The following is a 16157-nucleotide window of genomic DNA, read 5'->3' as shown; positions in this document are numbered from 1 at the left end:
GAGATACATAGTCCCGGAACTAGAGAAGATTACAATCGAGTCCGGAGAGGAGGGATAATAATCACCAATATAAGGAACCTAGGAAACAATGTGAGAGGGTGAATAATCAAGTGCCAGCTGCACAGTGCAGTCCATAAGGGGAAAAACGAGTACCTACTGAGCAATATGAAGTACTGGATATTGGGCATCACACTGTAGGCTCTTCGTATACTTAATTTGCACAATAATCTTGTGAGGCCAGTATTACTACCTCCCATTTTCACAGCCCTCCCAAAGTGAAGGCTCAGAGAAGTAAATTGCTTGCCCAAATAAGGGGAAAAGCAGGAGTTTAAGCGCAGGTCTGATTGATTCTAAAGCCCCTGCTTTCTCTTTTATAGCAAGCTGCTTCCTTAAGAAATACAAAGAGTCAAGAGCAGAAGAAAATCCTAAAAGATGTAATGAAAGGAATGGAATTGGATCTGAGTCAGAATGTATCTTCAGTCTTTTTAGTTCTTTACCAGTACCTGTTTGACAATCCATTCTACTTCCAGAACAGCCTAAAGAAATAATCTTTTCAGATAATGCAATGACCTTAAAACATCTTGACTCCAAAAATAATCCCCTTGACTTTTATGCCATTGTTCTGTTTTCATTCTATTCATTCTTTCATACATATAGATTAATGAAAAGAGAGAATATAGAGACACCCCACAGAATATTGTTGTATACAGTCATTATTATTTAACTTTATCCATATATTTTTCCCTTTAGATCAATTTTTTCTTCCAATGCCTCTGAGTTTCCACCTAGGCTTATTTTACTTCTGCCTGAAGAACTGTTTTTAGTATTTCCTTTAAAATGTAGGCCTGCTTGTGAGAACTTTCTGTCTTTATATCCAGAGATGCCATTATTCCCTCTTTTAATTTTGAAGACCATTTTTGACTGGGCATATAACTCTAAATTATCAGTTACTTTCTTTTAGCACTCTGAAAATATTTGTCTTTCTGGCTTTCATTATTTCTCTTGAGAAACAAGCAGTAAGTTTGATTATTGTTCTTTTAAAGGTAACATATCTTTAGCTGTTTTATAAAATTTTCTCTTTGGTTTTCATCTGCTTTGAATGTGACTAGGTCTTTTGGTTTGTTTTAAATTCTGCTTAGACTTCTTAATTTGTGACAACATTTTTCACCAGTTTTGAAAATTCTCAGCTATTAATCTTTTCAGAAATTGCCTCCATCCCATTTTCTTTCTCCTTTGCTTTAGGGACTCTAACTACATTTATATTAAATCTTCTTAATGCATCCTCTATACCTCTTACCCATCGCCTACCCAATCCGTAGTTCCAAAATTTTTTCTTTCCACGTTTCCTTCTGGAGATACTCTTCTAACATATTTTGAATTAACTCTTTACCTATGTCTTATTTGCCATAAAACCCTTCCACTGAGTTAATTTCAGCTACCATATTTTTTTTATTTGGGATTTGGTTCCTTTTTATGGCTTTCGTAATTGTCAATCTTGTTTGTTTTACCTCTTTACCTTTTGTTTTGTTTTTGAAAACAAAACTATTTTATTAAAAAAAAAAAAAAAGTAGGCTCTGAGTACAGGTTATTCCATTCAGGCCCTCAGTGTCCTGGTGATAATTCTGTCCTTCTCAATGATGTGGACAATGACTCCCATGCCTGACAGTGCATCCTAATCCACAGCATTCAGCATGGTTTGTGGTATGGTTTCAAACGGGTGTTCTGGATCCATGTCAGGCCCCGAGAAGGACTTGCACACCCCATACATTTATTTGGAGCAGGCACCACTGACCACAAAGTTGTCAGTCACCATGGGGCAGCAAATAAGGTCTAGAGAGCAAATGAGGGGCTTAAGGGTCTTCAGGTCCAACCCAGTGATGACTGGCTCTGTGTAGTAGAGGACAAACCATTTCTCATACAAGAGGTTGGCCACCATGCTCATGAGGGTATAAGGCTTGATCTGCCGACCTTCTTTCAGCTCATACAGGTTCAGCTGGAACTTGTGCTGGGCAACAGTCTGGACATCGGTGGTGAGCCCAGCCAGGCCTATGTACAGCCAATCACCCATGGGAAAGATCTTCTGGAAGTCTGTGGTCACCACCTTGGACTGGCTCCCAAAGCGCCTATTGGCAGCAATGGTCACACAGTTCTTCCCATTCATGGCCATGATGACACCTCCATTATAGGACATAATAGACATGATTGCAGTGTACTGGGACCTCCAATCGCCACAATTCCAGTCAACTTGCTAAGGCCCTCACTGCCTATTTTACCTCTTTGAACGTATTCAACAAACTACTGAGCAATTTGCTGTCAAGTAAAAATTTAAGAGTTGACAACACAGAAGCAATCAGTGAGTTCTAGTCCCACTTAGGATATAGAAAGACATAAGCACTGCTCCTATAAACTGTTTTGCTTTGTTCAGAGTACAGGAGGAAGAGTAGCAGCCAAAAAAGTAAGAGGAAAAAAAAACTGAAATGTTAACAAAAGCTTAAAGACCAAGTGTGGGCTAATATGACAATTTAGAATCTCTGGGGGCCATGGATACAAGGCGTCTGCCCCATTTGCCAGCACTTTTCCATAGGCCTCCCTGGGTGTAAGAAAGACTGCGGGCAAATCAGGAGAATTGAAAGAGCCTCCCTTTGGTGAGATGAGCAGATGACAACCAGCTACCACTGGGAGAGAGGCAAGAAACCCATGTCCACCTTCCATACAAAGAAAAAGCCATCTGCCACTAGAGGAGGGGTACAAAACCTTCCTGTCCCCTAGTCCCAAGAAAAGGTTGACTGTGGTAGAGGAGGAGTTGAAGCAAAAGCCATCAGATGCTGCAGGAAGGCAGGAAACCCACCTGTCCCCAGGATCCTTCACTGATACAAAGCAGAGGTCTGCTACCAGTGAGAGAGGGACAGAAAACTCACTCCCATTTAAGACCTCACCCCATTACAATGCAGAGTCTAATTGCCATGGGGAGAGGGAGGCCCACCCTAAAACTCAAGAGCCCAGAACTTGCATGAGACTGCCTGCCCCAACTATAAGCCTTGCACAAAGAAACCAGCAACAGAACTCTACAGCAGAGGGAGGGACAGGACCATGGAGAGAGATCCCATTTGTTGCACAGGTATGCACAGTCTGCTGAAAGCTGAAGGTGAACTAGGAACACTGAGAAAAACTCTCTGGCATTTCAGGCCACACACCAAACACAAAGTAGCAGCAGTCCACCACTGGAGGAATTTGAAACCTATAATATGCTGAAGGTAATGATATTAACAATAAAACCCAAACCCAGATGAACTACTGGTAGGAGATATTCAGTTTGCTCCATACTAATAGCCTGATAGAAAGGTTTGCCCATTTGCAGGTATGAATACTATTTTATCCCAGTTTCTACTGTTCTTTTCCATGCAATGTCTGGCATTTAATCAAAAATTGTAAGACAAATTAAAAATCAAGAAGAAAATGACAATAATATTGTCAAGAGATAAACAGAACTAGATCCAGAGATGGCCCAGATACTGATACTACCCAACAGGAACTTCAAAATAACTGTGATTAAAATACTAAAGGATCTGGCGCACCTGGGTGGCTCAGTTCGTTGAGCAGCCAGCTCTTGGTTTTGGCTCAGATTATGATCTCAGGGTCCTGGGATCAAGCCCTATGTCAGGCTTCACGCTCAGTGGGGAGTCTGCTTGAGGATTCTCTCTCTCCCTCCCACTTGCACTTGTGCTCTTTCTCTCTCTCAAATAAATAAATCTTTAAAAACAAACAAAATACTGGGGTGCCTGGGTGGCTCAGTCAGTTGAGCAACTGCCTCTTGACTTCAGCTCAGGTCATGATCTCAGAGTTGTGAAACTGAGCCCCATGTTGGGCTTTGTGCTCAGCAGGGAGTCTGCTTGAGATTCTTTCCCTCTCCCTCTGCCCCTCCCCTTGTTCATTCTCTCTCTCTCTCAAATAAATAAAATCTTAAAAAAAAAAAAAAGGAATGATCTAAACTGAAATTCAAAGAGAAAGTCAGAGTAAAATATAACAGAAGAGTGCATCCAATAGCTGTGGGACAGTATCACATCACCTAACAAATCAAATTGGAATCCCAGAAGGAGATGAGAGAGAAGAGGGCAGAAGTATATTTGATAGTAGAATGGCTGAGAATTTTCCAAAATTAATAAAAGACAACAAAAAGATCCAAGAGGCTCAGAGAATCCCAAGGAGAATACAAAGAAAAATATACCTACACACATTATAGTAAAACTGCTGAAAATCGGGCGCCTGGGTGGCTCAGTTGGTTAAGCGACTGCCTTCGGCTCAGGTCATGATCCTGGAGTCCTGGGATCGAATCCCGCATCAGGCTCCCTGCTCGGCAGGGAGTCTGCTTCTCCCTCTGACCCTCCTCCCTCTCATGCTCTCTGTCTCTCATTCTCTCTGTCTCAAATAAATAAATAAAATTAAAAAAAAAAAAAACCTGCTGAAAATCAAAAATTAAGAGGAAATCTCAAAGGTAGCCAAAAAACAACAAAAACATTACATGTAGAAGAACAAATACAAGAATTATAGCAGACCTCTCAGTAACTCATAAGTTTTAACTATGCATTTAAAAATCAAATATGGCTTGGGACATCTGGGTGGCTCAGTCAGTTAAGCGTCCAACTCTTGATTTTTGGCTCAGGTCATGATCTCAGGGTTGTGAGATCATGCGTTGCATTGGGCTCCGTGCTGAGCATGGAGCCTGCTTAGGATTCTCTCTCTCTCCCTCCTCCTCTGCCCCTCCCCCCACTTGCTCTCTGTCTCTCTCTCTCTTTCAAAACAAAACAAAGCAAAAAACAAAAACAAATATGGCACTACAATTTCCTTAAATTACTTTCTTTATTTCAAAGTGTCAAAAGGCTAAAGATGATCTAATGCACACACATATGCTATGTGTCTCAGAATTTAAAACTAGGCAAAGAATTTTTCAATATGACTAAAAAATGAAGTATTTATACACTTTAGTGTAACGCTTAATACTTATTTTTGAAATCTATTGCTGATGCTACTTCTAAAGGCAATGACTCAACCAGAAAAATAGTCAAGGTTGTTTTTTCTCTTTTAAAGTGCTTATTAGCAACCATATCCAAAAGCAATGGTTTTTAGAAATATGTAACATTGAAAGGTGATCAAAGAGTCACTACTTACAGATTCAAATATGCCATTTTGTAACTCTGCACATATAAACTGGTTTTATCTGCATTAATGAAAGATTGCTTTCAATGGCCCTCAACTATATGCTTCAAATCAAGACAGTGCTATTAGTATCAGCAGCATGAAGAGTGACCGTGGAATAAACCCCAGCACATTTTAAATGGATCACAGCAGACTAGAAAAACTGTAACAGTTTTCAGATATGTTACATATCCAAAGATGAGCCTTCTTGTTCACTCTGCATATACAGTAAACATTTAAAAAAATTAAAAACACTTTCTTGTCTCATTACAGAGCATTTTATAGCATACAAAGGGATTAAAATTCTTGTACTATTTAACCTAACCCTTATTTCTCATACTCTCAACATTTAAAACAAAACCTATTTTCATCCAGAAAGCAAGAAGGAATTAACAATGAAATACCTAACACTAAAAACCTGAGGAAAAAAAGCTATGCCCAATTCTGAAATGAAGCTTTTTTAAAAAAAAGTTGACATAAACATTCCAAAATAGAATTTGCTTTCTGATAGTGAAATATCTGACTTCATTTCCATCGTATCACGTTTATCTGTTTAAATAATTTAGAAAAAAATAAGCATCTTAACCTAACTGCTTTCTGCATCAGACTCTCATCTTCACTCATGCCCTCAACATGAACCATTCAACAGTCTTATAGTGAGCATCCCCTCAGGTCCTTCCCTAGCTATTTTCTGGGCCTTCAGTTTTTTTTACCCCTCCTTTCTCTCCCCTCCAAAAATCTCCATATAACCCAAGAGAATCTTCATTTTAAAAAAATCACAACTTAAATGTATTGTGATAATGCTATGTTTGATTTAAAGTAGTAATAAATTATAAATTGCCAAATAACTTAATGTAATTCACAATGCAAATCCCTGGTAGAAAAAGAATCCATCTTGCCCTGAATATAATACAGCAGTCCAGTGATTTCAAATTACTTATGAAATAAAGGCAAAAATAAGGTGCAAAATATATTTATAAAAGTTAAGTAAGAAATCAGTTACCACAAATCTTTTTACAAAGATAAATGTAATGTGCCTTCCTGCTTCTAAAAATTGTTAGGGAAGTTTATAATTAGTGGTTTCAAAAATGACTTTAAGGGACCTAGAGATTTAATTACATATTATTTGTAATGTGTGACATATTAAATATATATGTAACAATAATACTGCAACGGCGAATTTAAATTAATCTTTGGACCGGCTACTTTTGGCAAGTGTATTTCTTTTTCCAAAGTCTTTGCCATAACTGATTAATTTTTAAATGTTAGTTTTCAAAAACTTTGCTACTTAAGTACTACATTAATAAGGAGATACCAGGAGTCTCAAACAGGAATAATATGCTTACAAAATAAAACAAAGATTGTTCTTGCATCTTTTGTTATTATAACAAATACACTTTAAAATAGATGACATTGCTAGGCCTAGAAATTAAAAATACCCAAACCCTTAAAAAAAGGATGGAAAGGAAAGAAAAATGGAAAATTCGTATTTAAAAATAAATCTGAAGTCCTTGCATTTCTTAGGGAACTTGAGGTGTCGAATCAGTTCATCCTCTTTTGGACCAAGCTGTATCTTCCACCATTCATCCATGGAATATGATGTTAATTCTCCGTTTTGTAGATTTCAGTTTGAATTTTCTTGAATGTTTGCAAAGCTGGTACTGGACTTGAGACGTTTGGCTAGATAAATCAAAAGTATTATATTTTAACTTGAATTCTCTAAACATTATTATTTCATTCATTATTTTTATGTAAACTATAGTATTTATTAACTCTATGTTTGAATCAGAATAGATTCAATCTTCTAAGAATTAAAACCTACGCCTATTTTCTTCTATCAACCTCAAAAAATATAGCTTTGCTTGAAGCCACACATGACTTTGTTAGAAGCAGTACCAAATAAAACAGGCATAATTTATATCATCTTGAACATCATAATCTCAATTATGTAATGTAAGAGTACTCTATTTAAAAAATGGAAGTGCTATAAGGTACAATAATAAAATGATATATTTAAAAGTCTAAGTTAGAAATCCAAATCTAGATTTCTCTTAAAATAATTCTATAATGTCAAAAAACTGTCAAAAAAAGTTGAAAAAAATTTAAATGGCTTACAAAGAAAAGTGAGTTGTATTACACACACATGCACAGACACACAAATATATATGGGTGTTAAAATATGTACAATCAATTTTGATTATGATGCTAATGGAACTGAGTCATTAGGGTTAGTCAAGAAAATCATGCTATTTCACTTGGTAATGTTTGTGCTTATAGTTAAACATGAATGTTTCTCATGTTCCAGAAATGAAAAACAACTGTGGCATAGTAAAAGTATCTTACATTGGCTAACTAGGAATCTCTCTACTTTAGAGGTTTTCAACATGAGAGTAGAGGTTGTGATTTAGAAAGTCTGCAAAGGGACCCAGGCATCTGCTTTTCTGTTTTGATTTAAAGCTCTGCAGACAATTCTGGTATGTGCTCAAGGATGAAAACCAGTCTCCGCTGGTTTTCACTCTAAGTGCAAGAGGACAACATGACTTTCTGGACCAGTGTATTGCTTCAACTAAACTAAAAGGCAACTTAACCTAAAAAACAGCCTAAGCTAGAAGTCTACTCTTAAGCTTTCTGTGGATGTGGAAGGCAAACTAAATCAAGAGGGCTTTTTTATTATTATTATGCTGTTTAAAACCACCAGAAGTAATCTAGTTTCTTACTAATTACCAAATTTATTAAACTAAACAGGTGGCAATACCAATGAGTGCATATACCTACAACTTCCTTGCTTCCTTATTCTCTGATAAATCCCTACATCCTTCAAAATTCTACCCCAGAGGATACTAAAAAAATAAAAATAAATAAAAAATACAATTCTAGGGCGCCTGGGTGGCTCAGTCGTTAAGCGTCTGCCTTCAGCTCAGGTCATGATCCCAGGGTCCTGGGATCGAGTCCCACATCGGGCTCCCTGCTCGGCAGGAAGCCTGCTTCTCCCTCTCCCACTCCCCCTGCTTGTGTTCCTGCTCTTGCTCTCTCTCTGTCAAATAAATAAAACCTTTAAAAAAAAAAAAATACAATTCTACCCAAGAGATCATCATCTAATGATGAATTCCAACATCCCTAATGCAGAGTTAGTCTTTTTTCTCTGTGGTCCAACCACCCTGTATGCCTCTACTACATTTGTTGTAGTAACTGGATTATGGTCAGTGTGTTCTTTGAGGGCATATATTGTGCCTTGTTCCTTGTTTTAATCCCTAATTGCTACCATAGGACTTAACGTATGGGGGCATATAAAATTGTGGCATAAAGAAAAGTAAGTAACAATGTCCATGAGGTAACAGCACAAGAACTGTTTGCTTACACCAGCATTTTCTTAAATTCATAAATCAATTCATAAACAATGCTTCCAGGAAACATTAATAGGTATTATGCAAAAGTTCTATTGTCAAGTTTTGGGAATGTAATCTTAGAGCCTTTAATTTATATTCAGGTACATTATAAAGATCATAAAAAGGAATTTTACAGGACTAGTATTTTAAGGAACACACTCTAGGAAATGCTACCATTAAATATAATGTTCTTTTATTCAACGAATATTTTTGAGCACCTACTATAGGCCTGGTACTTTCTAGATGCTGGTGATACAGTGATGAACAAGATAAACAAAATCTTTGTTCTGATAGAGCTTACAGCTGAATCAACTGTAAGAAATAAATAAGGAGAGACAAACAAATAAGGTAGAAAATAAATGAAAAAGTTAATTTAAAAAGTGATTAAGTACCATTAAAGAAAGATGATAGATATAGGAGAATTAAAAGAAGGATGTATTCTTAGGATGGGGGTCATAAAAGGTAACTTTGAGTAAGTAATCTTTGACCTAAGACCTGGATGTCAAGGAGCCAGTCAAGGAAAGTAGGGAGGGCCAGTACAAGAGCTTTGGGAAAGGGGCAGTGTGAATGAGTCTGGGTTTGAGAGGAGCAGGAAGAAGGCCAGGCTGCCTACATACAGCATCATGAACAAAGAAAGGAGAGGGTACAGTGAGTTTAGAAAGGTAGATGGGGGGCCAGGTCACACATAGCTTTTTATTCTAGATGCAACAGGAACACATGAGGGTTTCAAGTGGGAGAAAAGCATAGTAAGATTTGTGTTTTAAAAATTACCCTAGGGGCACCTGGATTGCTCAGTCGTTAAGCGTCTGCCTTTGGCTCAGGTCATGATCCCAGGGTCCTGGGATCGAGCCCCACATTGGGCTCCCTGATCCGCAGGAAGCCTGCTTCTCCCTCTCCCACTCCCCCTGCTTGTGTTCCCTCTCTCACTGTCTCTGTCGAAATAAATAAATAAAATCTTAAAAAAAAAAAATGACTCTAGCCACTATATGGAGAATGGATTGCAGTGGGTCAAAAAAATGGAAGCAGGGACACCAGTTAAGGGACTCCTGCATGGGAGGATAAGAGATGGGATGGCTTAGGGAAGAGTATTATCAATGGAGATAGAGAAAAGATAATTTAAGATACATTTTTGGAAGTAGGGCTATCAGTACTCGCTGACGGAGTGAAAAGGGGTGGGGGAGAGAATATGGGAATGGGGAAATAAAAAAAGAAAATAATTAAGAACTTAAAGATAACAAGGTTTGTGGCTTGTACAAACAGATGGAGGGTAGTGATTTAGAAAACAAACATACAAAAACCCCAATCAGAAGCAGTAAATATCTTCCGCAGAGTTAAATTATTTGCAAGATAAATAAGATGCTAAACTTTAAAAGTACACCAAGTCCTGAAAAACAAAGTTTCTCAATAGTGAGGTCCCTGCAGTACTTTGTTATTATTCTAGATGAGTGCTTTTAGAACTGAGTTATTACCTATTTTACAGAATGCTAGCAATCTCTGAAAAGCTTTACTAAATACCCTCATATTAAAGACTCTCCCCTCTATTAGCTAGCTTTTCAAGGTGGCAAAGCATTACAAATTCAGTTCAAACTGATCTGCAAGTAATCTTTTTTTTAATTAGATGTATTAGAAGTGAGGTTAAATAAACTATGAAAAAAAAGGCTAGAAAGAAATTTATAAGGGGGGATGCCTGGGTGGCTTAGCCGGTTAAGTGTCCAATTCTTGATTTTGGCTCAGGTCATGATCTCAGGGTTATGATATCGAGCCCCATGTCAGTGCAGAGTCTGCTTGAGATTCTCTCTCCCTCTCCCTCTGACCCTCCCCCTACTCCCGCCCCCACCCCGCTAGTGCTCTCTAAAATAGGTAAAATCTTTAAAAAAAAAAAAAAAGAAAGAAATTTATAAGGTAAAGAATCTTTATTTCATAGGTTCCTAGACTAGGAATAATATTTAAGAGGATAAAAAAGCCTAACTTTTTCTACAAAAGACATTCTCTATTTTAAAAATTAAAATTACTAAGGGATAAGCCCATATCTTCATTCTGATAATAAGAAACCATGACACTTAGAAGCCACTCTTCTTCAGCTAGATGGGATTTTCTAGTTCGTGCTTTTTCTGCTCTGCCCTATTTGATGGGGAATATGTGTTCAGCACATGCTGTATGTCAAGTAATGATCTTGCAACTATGATTCCAATTTGTTCATAAATCATCTGTGTGCTCACCATAGTTTCTCCCTGCCTTTTAGATGGCTTTCTAGGTGGCTCTGCCATGGCTTTGATGGGCCTAAGAGCTGTCTACCTCTCCCTACTATGGCCATTTCAAGCCTGCAAAACCTTTGTTGCTATTCTTCTGTTGCTGCCAGCCTTACTCCAAGCTTTTCAATTAAAATATCCAGAAGATACCGTGTGTTGACTTGATTATCTATAAACTTCTTACACATCTCTTCCATTAGTAAGTGTAACTAAAATTTGAAGAAAAGAGCTGTTTTAGCTTAATACGGTTTGAGTTTTCAGAGTATACATCATTTCTAAAACAGGCCTAAGTGTTTAAAATACAGGTGTTAGCTAAATAAAGTTGTAAAAAGGAACTTACGTAGAATGAGTTTGCGTTTCTTTTGCTCTGAATGAAGAAAGCTACTGAGGTAAAAGACAACAGGTAGAAAGAGAATGAACACAGAAACAGCAATGACAGGCACTGTGTCACTGCAAGGGACCGAACAATTGAAAGTTCGACTCCAAAGTTTTCGAGTAATGTTCATCTGGAACAAAACAAATAAAATTATTTTATTTTATATTTAATTTGTCTTCAATTCATATAATTGTTTTATTAATAACATAACAGGCATCCAGAATTTAGACTAAACATACATCCCTAAAAAAATCTATTGATAGTTGAAGACAATTTCTTAAATTAGCTGGTTCACAGTCATTCTATAAGTTTATATCCATACAGAAATTTCATATTCTAAATTCATAACACCATCCAAGGAATGCCAACCTTTCCTAGATCTCAAACAGAGAACCTATATCATATGAATATTGTTCGACCATGCTTCATTCATTAAAAAAGACTGAAAGGGTAATTATGTGAGGTGATGGGTGTGTTAATTAACTCGACTGTGGGAACCCTTTCACAATGTGTGTGTGTATCAAATTATCACACTGTACACTTTAAATATATTACAATTTTATTTGTCAATTATACCCCAGTAAAACTGGGGGGAGGAGGCTCACAAAAACAAGCAAAAATTTTTTTCTTATGTTACATATGTAATCTCACTGAGCTTGTTGCAATATTTTTAGAATGGAAATAAAAATATCAACTAAATACAGCTTCTCTTCAAGAGATGATATCTATGAAATGTTTAATACATTACCTAAGATATTATGAAAGATTCACATGGCAAACAATTTTTTAAGTACATAATATCTAATGAGTCATAGAAACTTTATAAGATAATATCTTATTTAGCAGCATACATTAAAAACAGACATCTGGGGGCAGCAAAACCTCATTTTAATTGAGTTCATGGTTTCTATCAAACATGCTAAGTGATATAAGGAAACTATCAAATTTAATGTAGAAAAATGTTCTTGCCTGAATTTTGTTTGAGATTTGGTTTGCAAGTGGTGCCTTGTATGTTTACTGCTAAGTTTTGCTTATTATAAGAAGGATGTTCTAAAGCAGGTGGTCATGTTGATTTCCTGTGTAGTCCAACTTACGTCAGAGAATCAATATTCATTTTTCTTTATTTTAAAAATTATGAAATAGACTATTAGTCTTAAAATATATATGTAGTATTTATTGAGAGCCTATTGGAAGTCAGGTACTAATCCAGACATTAGAGCAGTAAAAAACCAAAAATCCCTATGGTGCACCCATTTTAAGTTTGATAATAAGTGCTTTTACCATGTCGAATATTAGTGATACACTATAGTTCACTCTGAGCTGTTATTCATATTCATCATTCTCAACCATTAGGTTTATCAATTTGGACCTTAAGCTCTCTTTGAGCCAATAATTCCTATTTCCTTTGAGGCCTCAAAACTCAGGCACCATAGTCCCATAAAAAGGCATGATCGCCATCTAGTGGTGTCCCATGTGAAGGCAACCTATACAATGGAGGAAAAGGCTTTTTTTGTTGACCATTCAATCAATACACATTGCTAATAGGCCCACTATATGCTAGGCACTTTTCTAAATACTGAACAGTAAACAAAAAAGGACATGAGGTCCTTGTCTTCATGTAGCTTATATTTTAGTGAGGGGTGACAGACTATAAAAAAGTAAATTAAAAGTTTCAGATGATAATAAAGAATAAAAGCAATGGGATAGGAAGTAATTAAGAAATGGTTTCAGAAACACATGATAGCAAACCAGAGACTTCTTTAATCTGGAACAAGTGCACAAGAAACTGAAATGTAAACATATAACACCAATGGCTCTGAAAAGGGCACTTATCATCAAACTTAAAAGAACAAATGTACCAAATTATCAACTCATTTATGAAGTACTTGATTAGTGTCCATTTTAGTTTGACAGACCCGGATATTCTAAAACTTTAGTACTTATAACCAGTTATTTCTAGTTGAAGACAACATATGCGGATTCCAATATACCTCTAAAGGGGATAATGATACTAAAGGCACAATCAAGAACACTGCAAAATACATATCATATCAGAAGTAAATTACTTAACATAATAAAAAAAAAGAAGTAAATTACTTACTGCATCTTCCACATCAATGCATAAATGTGTTCCAGATTCAGCCTTATTCTCAAGTTCATTCATTTTTTGCATTTCATTGTACAAACTACTCAGAGTTTTGTATGCTTCACGACAGTTTTTGCAAACTTCTGAATAATTCCTTAACTGCAGAAGACTGTGAATGTTCCCCTAAAAGGCACATGTAATACATAAAATAAAACATTACATCTCTTTGACATAAGCTATTTGCCCTCCTAGAGGACAGAAACAATATAGCACGTTCACGTGCTGAGCTGTGATGTTAGACAGGTTAGTAAATCACTCTGAGCTTCAGTTTTATCATCTATAATATATTGCTACCACTACTTGTATTATAGGTCTTAAGGACTCGAGACCTGGTATGAAAAGCAAGCATACAGCAAAAACCAGGGGTGCCTGGGTGGCACAGTCAGTTAAGCATCTGACTCTTGGCTTTGGCTCAGGTCATGATCTCAGGGTCCTGGGATCAAGCCCTGTGGCAGGCTCCACGCAGAGCCTGCTTGAGATTCTTTCTCTCCCTCTTGCCCTCCCACTCGTGCTGTCTCTCTTTCTCTCTAAAACAATAAAATCTTTTTTTTTTTTTAAAGATTTTATTTATTTATTTGACAGAGAGAGACACAGCGAGAGAGGGAACACAAGCAGGGGGAGTGGGAGAGGGAGAAGCAGGCCACCCCCCGAGGAGGGAGGCTGATGCGGGGCTCGATTCCAGGACCCTGGGACCATGACCCACGCCAAAGGCAGACGCCCAATGACTGAGCCACCCAGGCGCCCCTAAAATAAATAAAATCTTAAAAAGGAAGGAACGAAGGAAGAAAGGAAAGAAGGAAGGAGGGAGGGAGGGAGGGAGGGAAAGAGGAAAGGAAGGAAGGAAGGAAGGAAGCAAGCCACCGTACTAGCCACCGGTAAAGGAGAACAATAGCTCAGACGCCAAATTACTAAAGCCTAAATACCAAAAATTTCCTAAATCATCTGGTCATTTATATGTCTGCTCTTATCTATCCTACTCTCACAGAAAAATAAAACATGCCCTTGCCTGGGCTGACTTCAACACTGAAGTCTGCCTTATTGAGACAGAAGGGACTTTATTAAAGGGGAAGGAAAAGGCACCAAATTTACATCCCCACTCCACCCTCTTATCCCAAGGTTTATAATCCAGGCCTCTCTAGTCAACAAAAAGGGACCAATGCCAAAGAATTATATGACCTAACATGAAGGCAGTGGATATAAGATATTATATTACTGAATCTCAACCTTTTCCACTTCCCAGACTGACATTTGTCTTTTCAAGAACAAGTTTGCTAACCAGTCAGTTCACATTCTTGCTTTCTATTCCCCTTATTCTTTACCTTATAGCCTAAAGAAACGGGATTAACTGAATATTTGAATGAAAAAGAAAAGGAAAAATTAAAGGAATTAAACTGATGTAGCTCCCACAATGTTACCCTCACCATCTATTTGACAGAGAAACTAAGTCTCCTTAGTTCTGCCACAAGAAATAGCACATGGTCTGTTTTTCACAGAACAATGGTGCATCTAGCTAAATGTGTTCAATCAAACATTGAGCACAGAACCTTGATGGGGGAATGTAATTTAACCACTGATACGAAAATTTAAAATGCACATATCTTTTGACAGAGTAATTTCATTTCTAGGAATCTACCAGACAGGTAAAGTCATACAAATACTCCAAGTTATATGAAAAAAGACATGTTTGTAATAGTAAAATACTGAACCAAACAAAAGTCTCCATCAACATAGGGCCTGACTGGCATAGCCAAAAGATAAAAAGTTTGCAGTGTTTAAAAGGAATGAGGAAGTAGGATTCTGGGAAGAGGATGAAACAGCACGTGCCTTGCGTCCTGACTTCTTTACCAGAAGAGATTCAAGAAAAGAAAGGTAAATCCAGGCACTTGAATAGCACCTAAAATATAAAGGTGTGACACGTAGTCTAATCACAGGAAGGTTGAATTATAATGCAAGCTACAATGCCAGTCCCAGAGAAACTGACCAGAGCCACAGTCTCTTCGAACCTCTATCCTCTGCACCCACCCACTGTCCTCTAGAGATGCAATAGGCTAGAATGATAGCCCTACCTTTCCAGCAGATCCATCCACAAAAAAGTCTTTCCACAGCCGCCAAGACAGTACAGGTTTCCAGAGAAGCCATCTGCAAATACTTACTACCCCAAATGGATCTGGTCTGGAATTTAAACCCACATCCCAGCCCAGTCACTAGCGTGGAGCCACTGCCACAGCCCATGTCACCAATTTCATTGCTACCATTGAAAGAGGACTTCGGCTGCCTCCCTTTTGACTCCCAACTTTTTAGTTGGGTTTTTCTTTCCTGTTTGTCTCTTGGCTCAAGTGGAAGAACCCTGAAGGCAGAGCATCCCCTAATGGGAGCCAAAACTACCCCCCTGAAGCAATAAGGACTGCCCTGAGCCTTAAGACCCCACCCAGATTGATTCCATGACAATGATCCATTTGACCTTCAAAGACTACCTGCAGGTATCCGCCCAAAACCTTTGCCCCACGTTTTCCTTATATAAACCTGGAAGTAGTTTTGGCACTTTGGAGACAGTCTTTGAGAGGCTAGAGTCCCATCTTCCCAGTGTTGGCCTTCCTTTCTTGTTTCACCACCATTCATTTCTCTGCCTCTGGATTTTGTCAGCAGTGAGTTGGCCAAACCTGATTTGTTTGGGACCCCTCTGAGCCAGGTGAGGTGCTCCTGCACCCCTGCATCCCAGGTACACCACTATCAATTTAGCTGGCTCTATTCCCCTCTCAAACACACACACACACACACACACACACACACACACACACACACACACA

At 37.8% G+C, this 16157-nt stretch overlaps 1 protein-coding gene and 1 pseudogene across 1 annotated transcript in view; both read right to left on the bottom strand.

The window, feature by feature from the left end:
• Nucleotides 1-1585: 1585 nt before the first annotated feature.
• Nucleotides 1586-2200, bottom strand: LOC110583077 (annotated as a pseudogene).
• A 2638-nt stretch (nt 2201-4838) lies between these two features.
• The window catches only part of OSTM1 (osteoclastogenesis associated transmembrane protein 1), a 32342-nt gene continuing 21023 nt past the window's right edge, over nt 4839-16157 (bottom strand). The window contains exons 4-6 of the mRNA XM_021693142.1: nt 13306-13473; nt 11169-11334; nt 4839-6873 (exon numbers count right to left, since the gene is read on the bottom strand). Coding sequence (XP_021548817.1) covers nt 6818-6873; nt 11169-11334; nt 13306-13473 — 390 coding nt within the window. The 3' untranslated portion in view covers nt 4839-6817. The remainder of the gene's footprint in view (nt 6874-11168; nt 11335-13305; nt 13474-16157) is intronic.

Source organism: Neomonachus schauinslandi, chromosome 8 (assembly GCF_002201575.2).
Source record: "Neomonachus schauinslandi chromosome 8, ASM220157v2, whole genome shotgun sequence".
Taxonomy (NCBI): Eukaryota; Metazoa; Chordata; class Mammalia; order Carnivora; family Phocidae; genus Neomonachus; species Neomonachus schauinslandi.
Note: the sequence above shows the minus strand (reverse complement) of the source record. Positions and strands in the feature narration are given on the sequence as shown.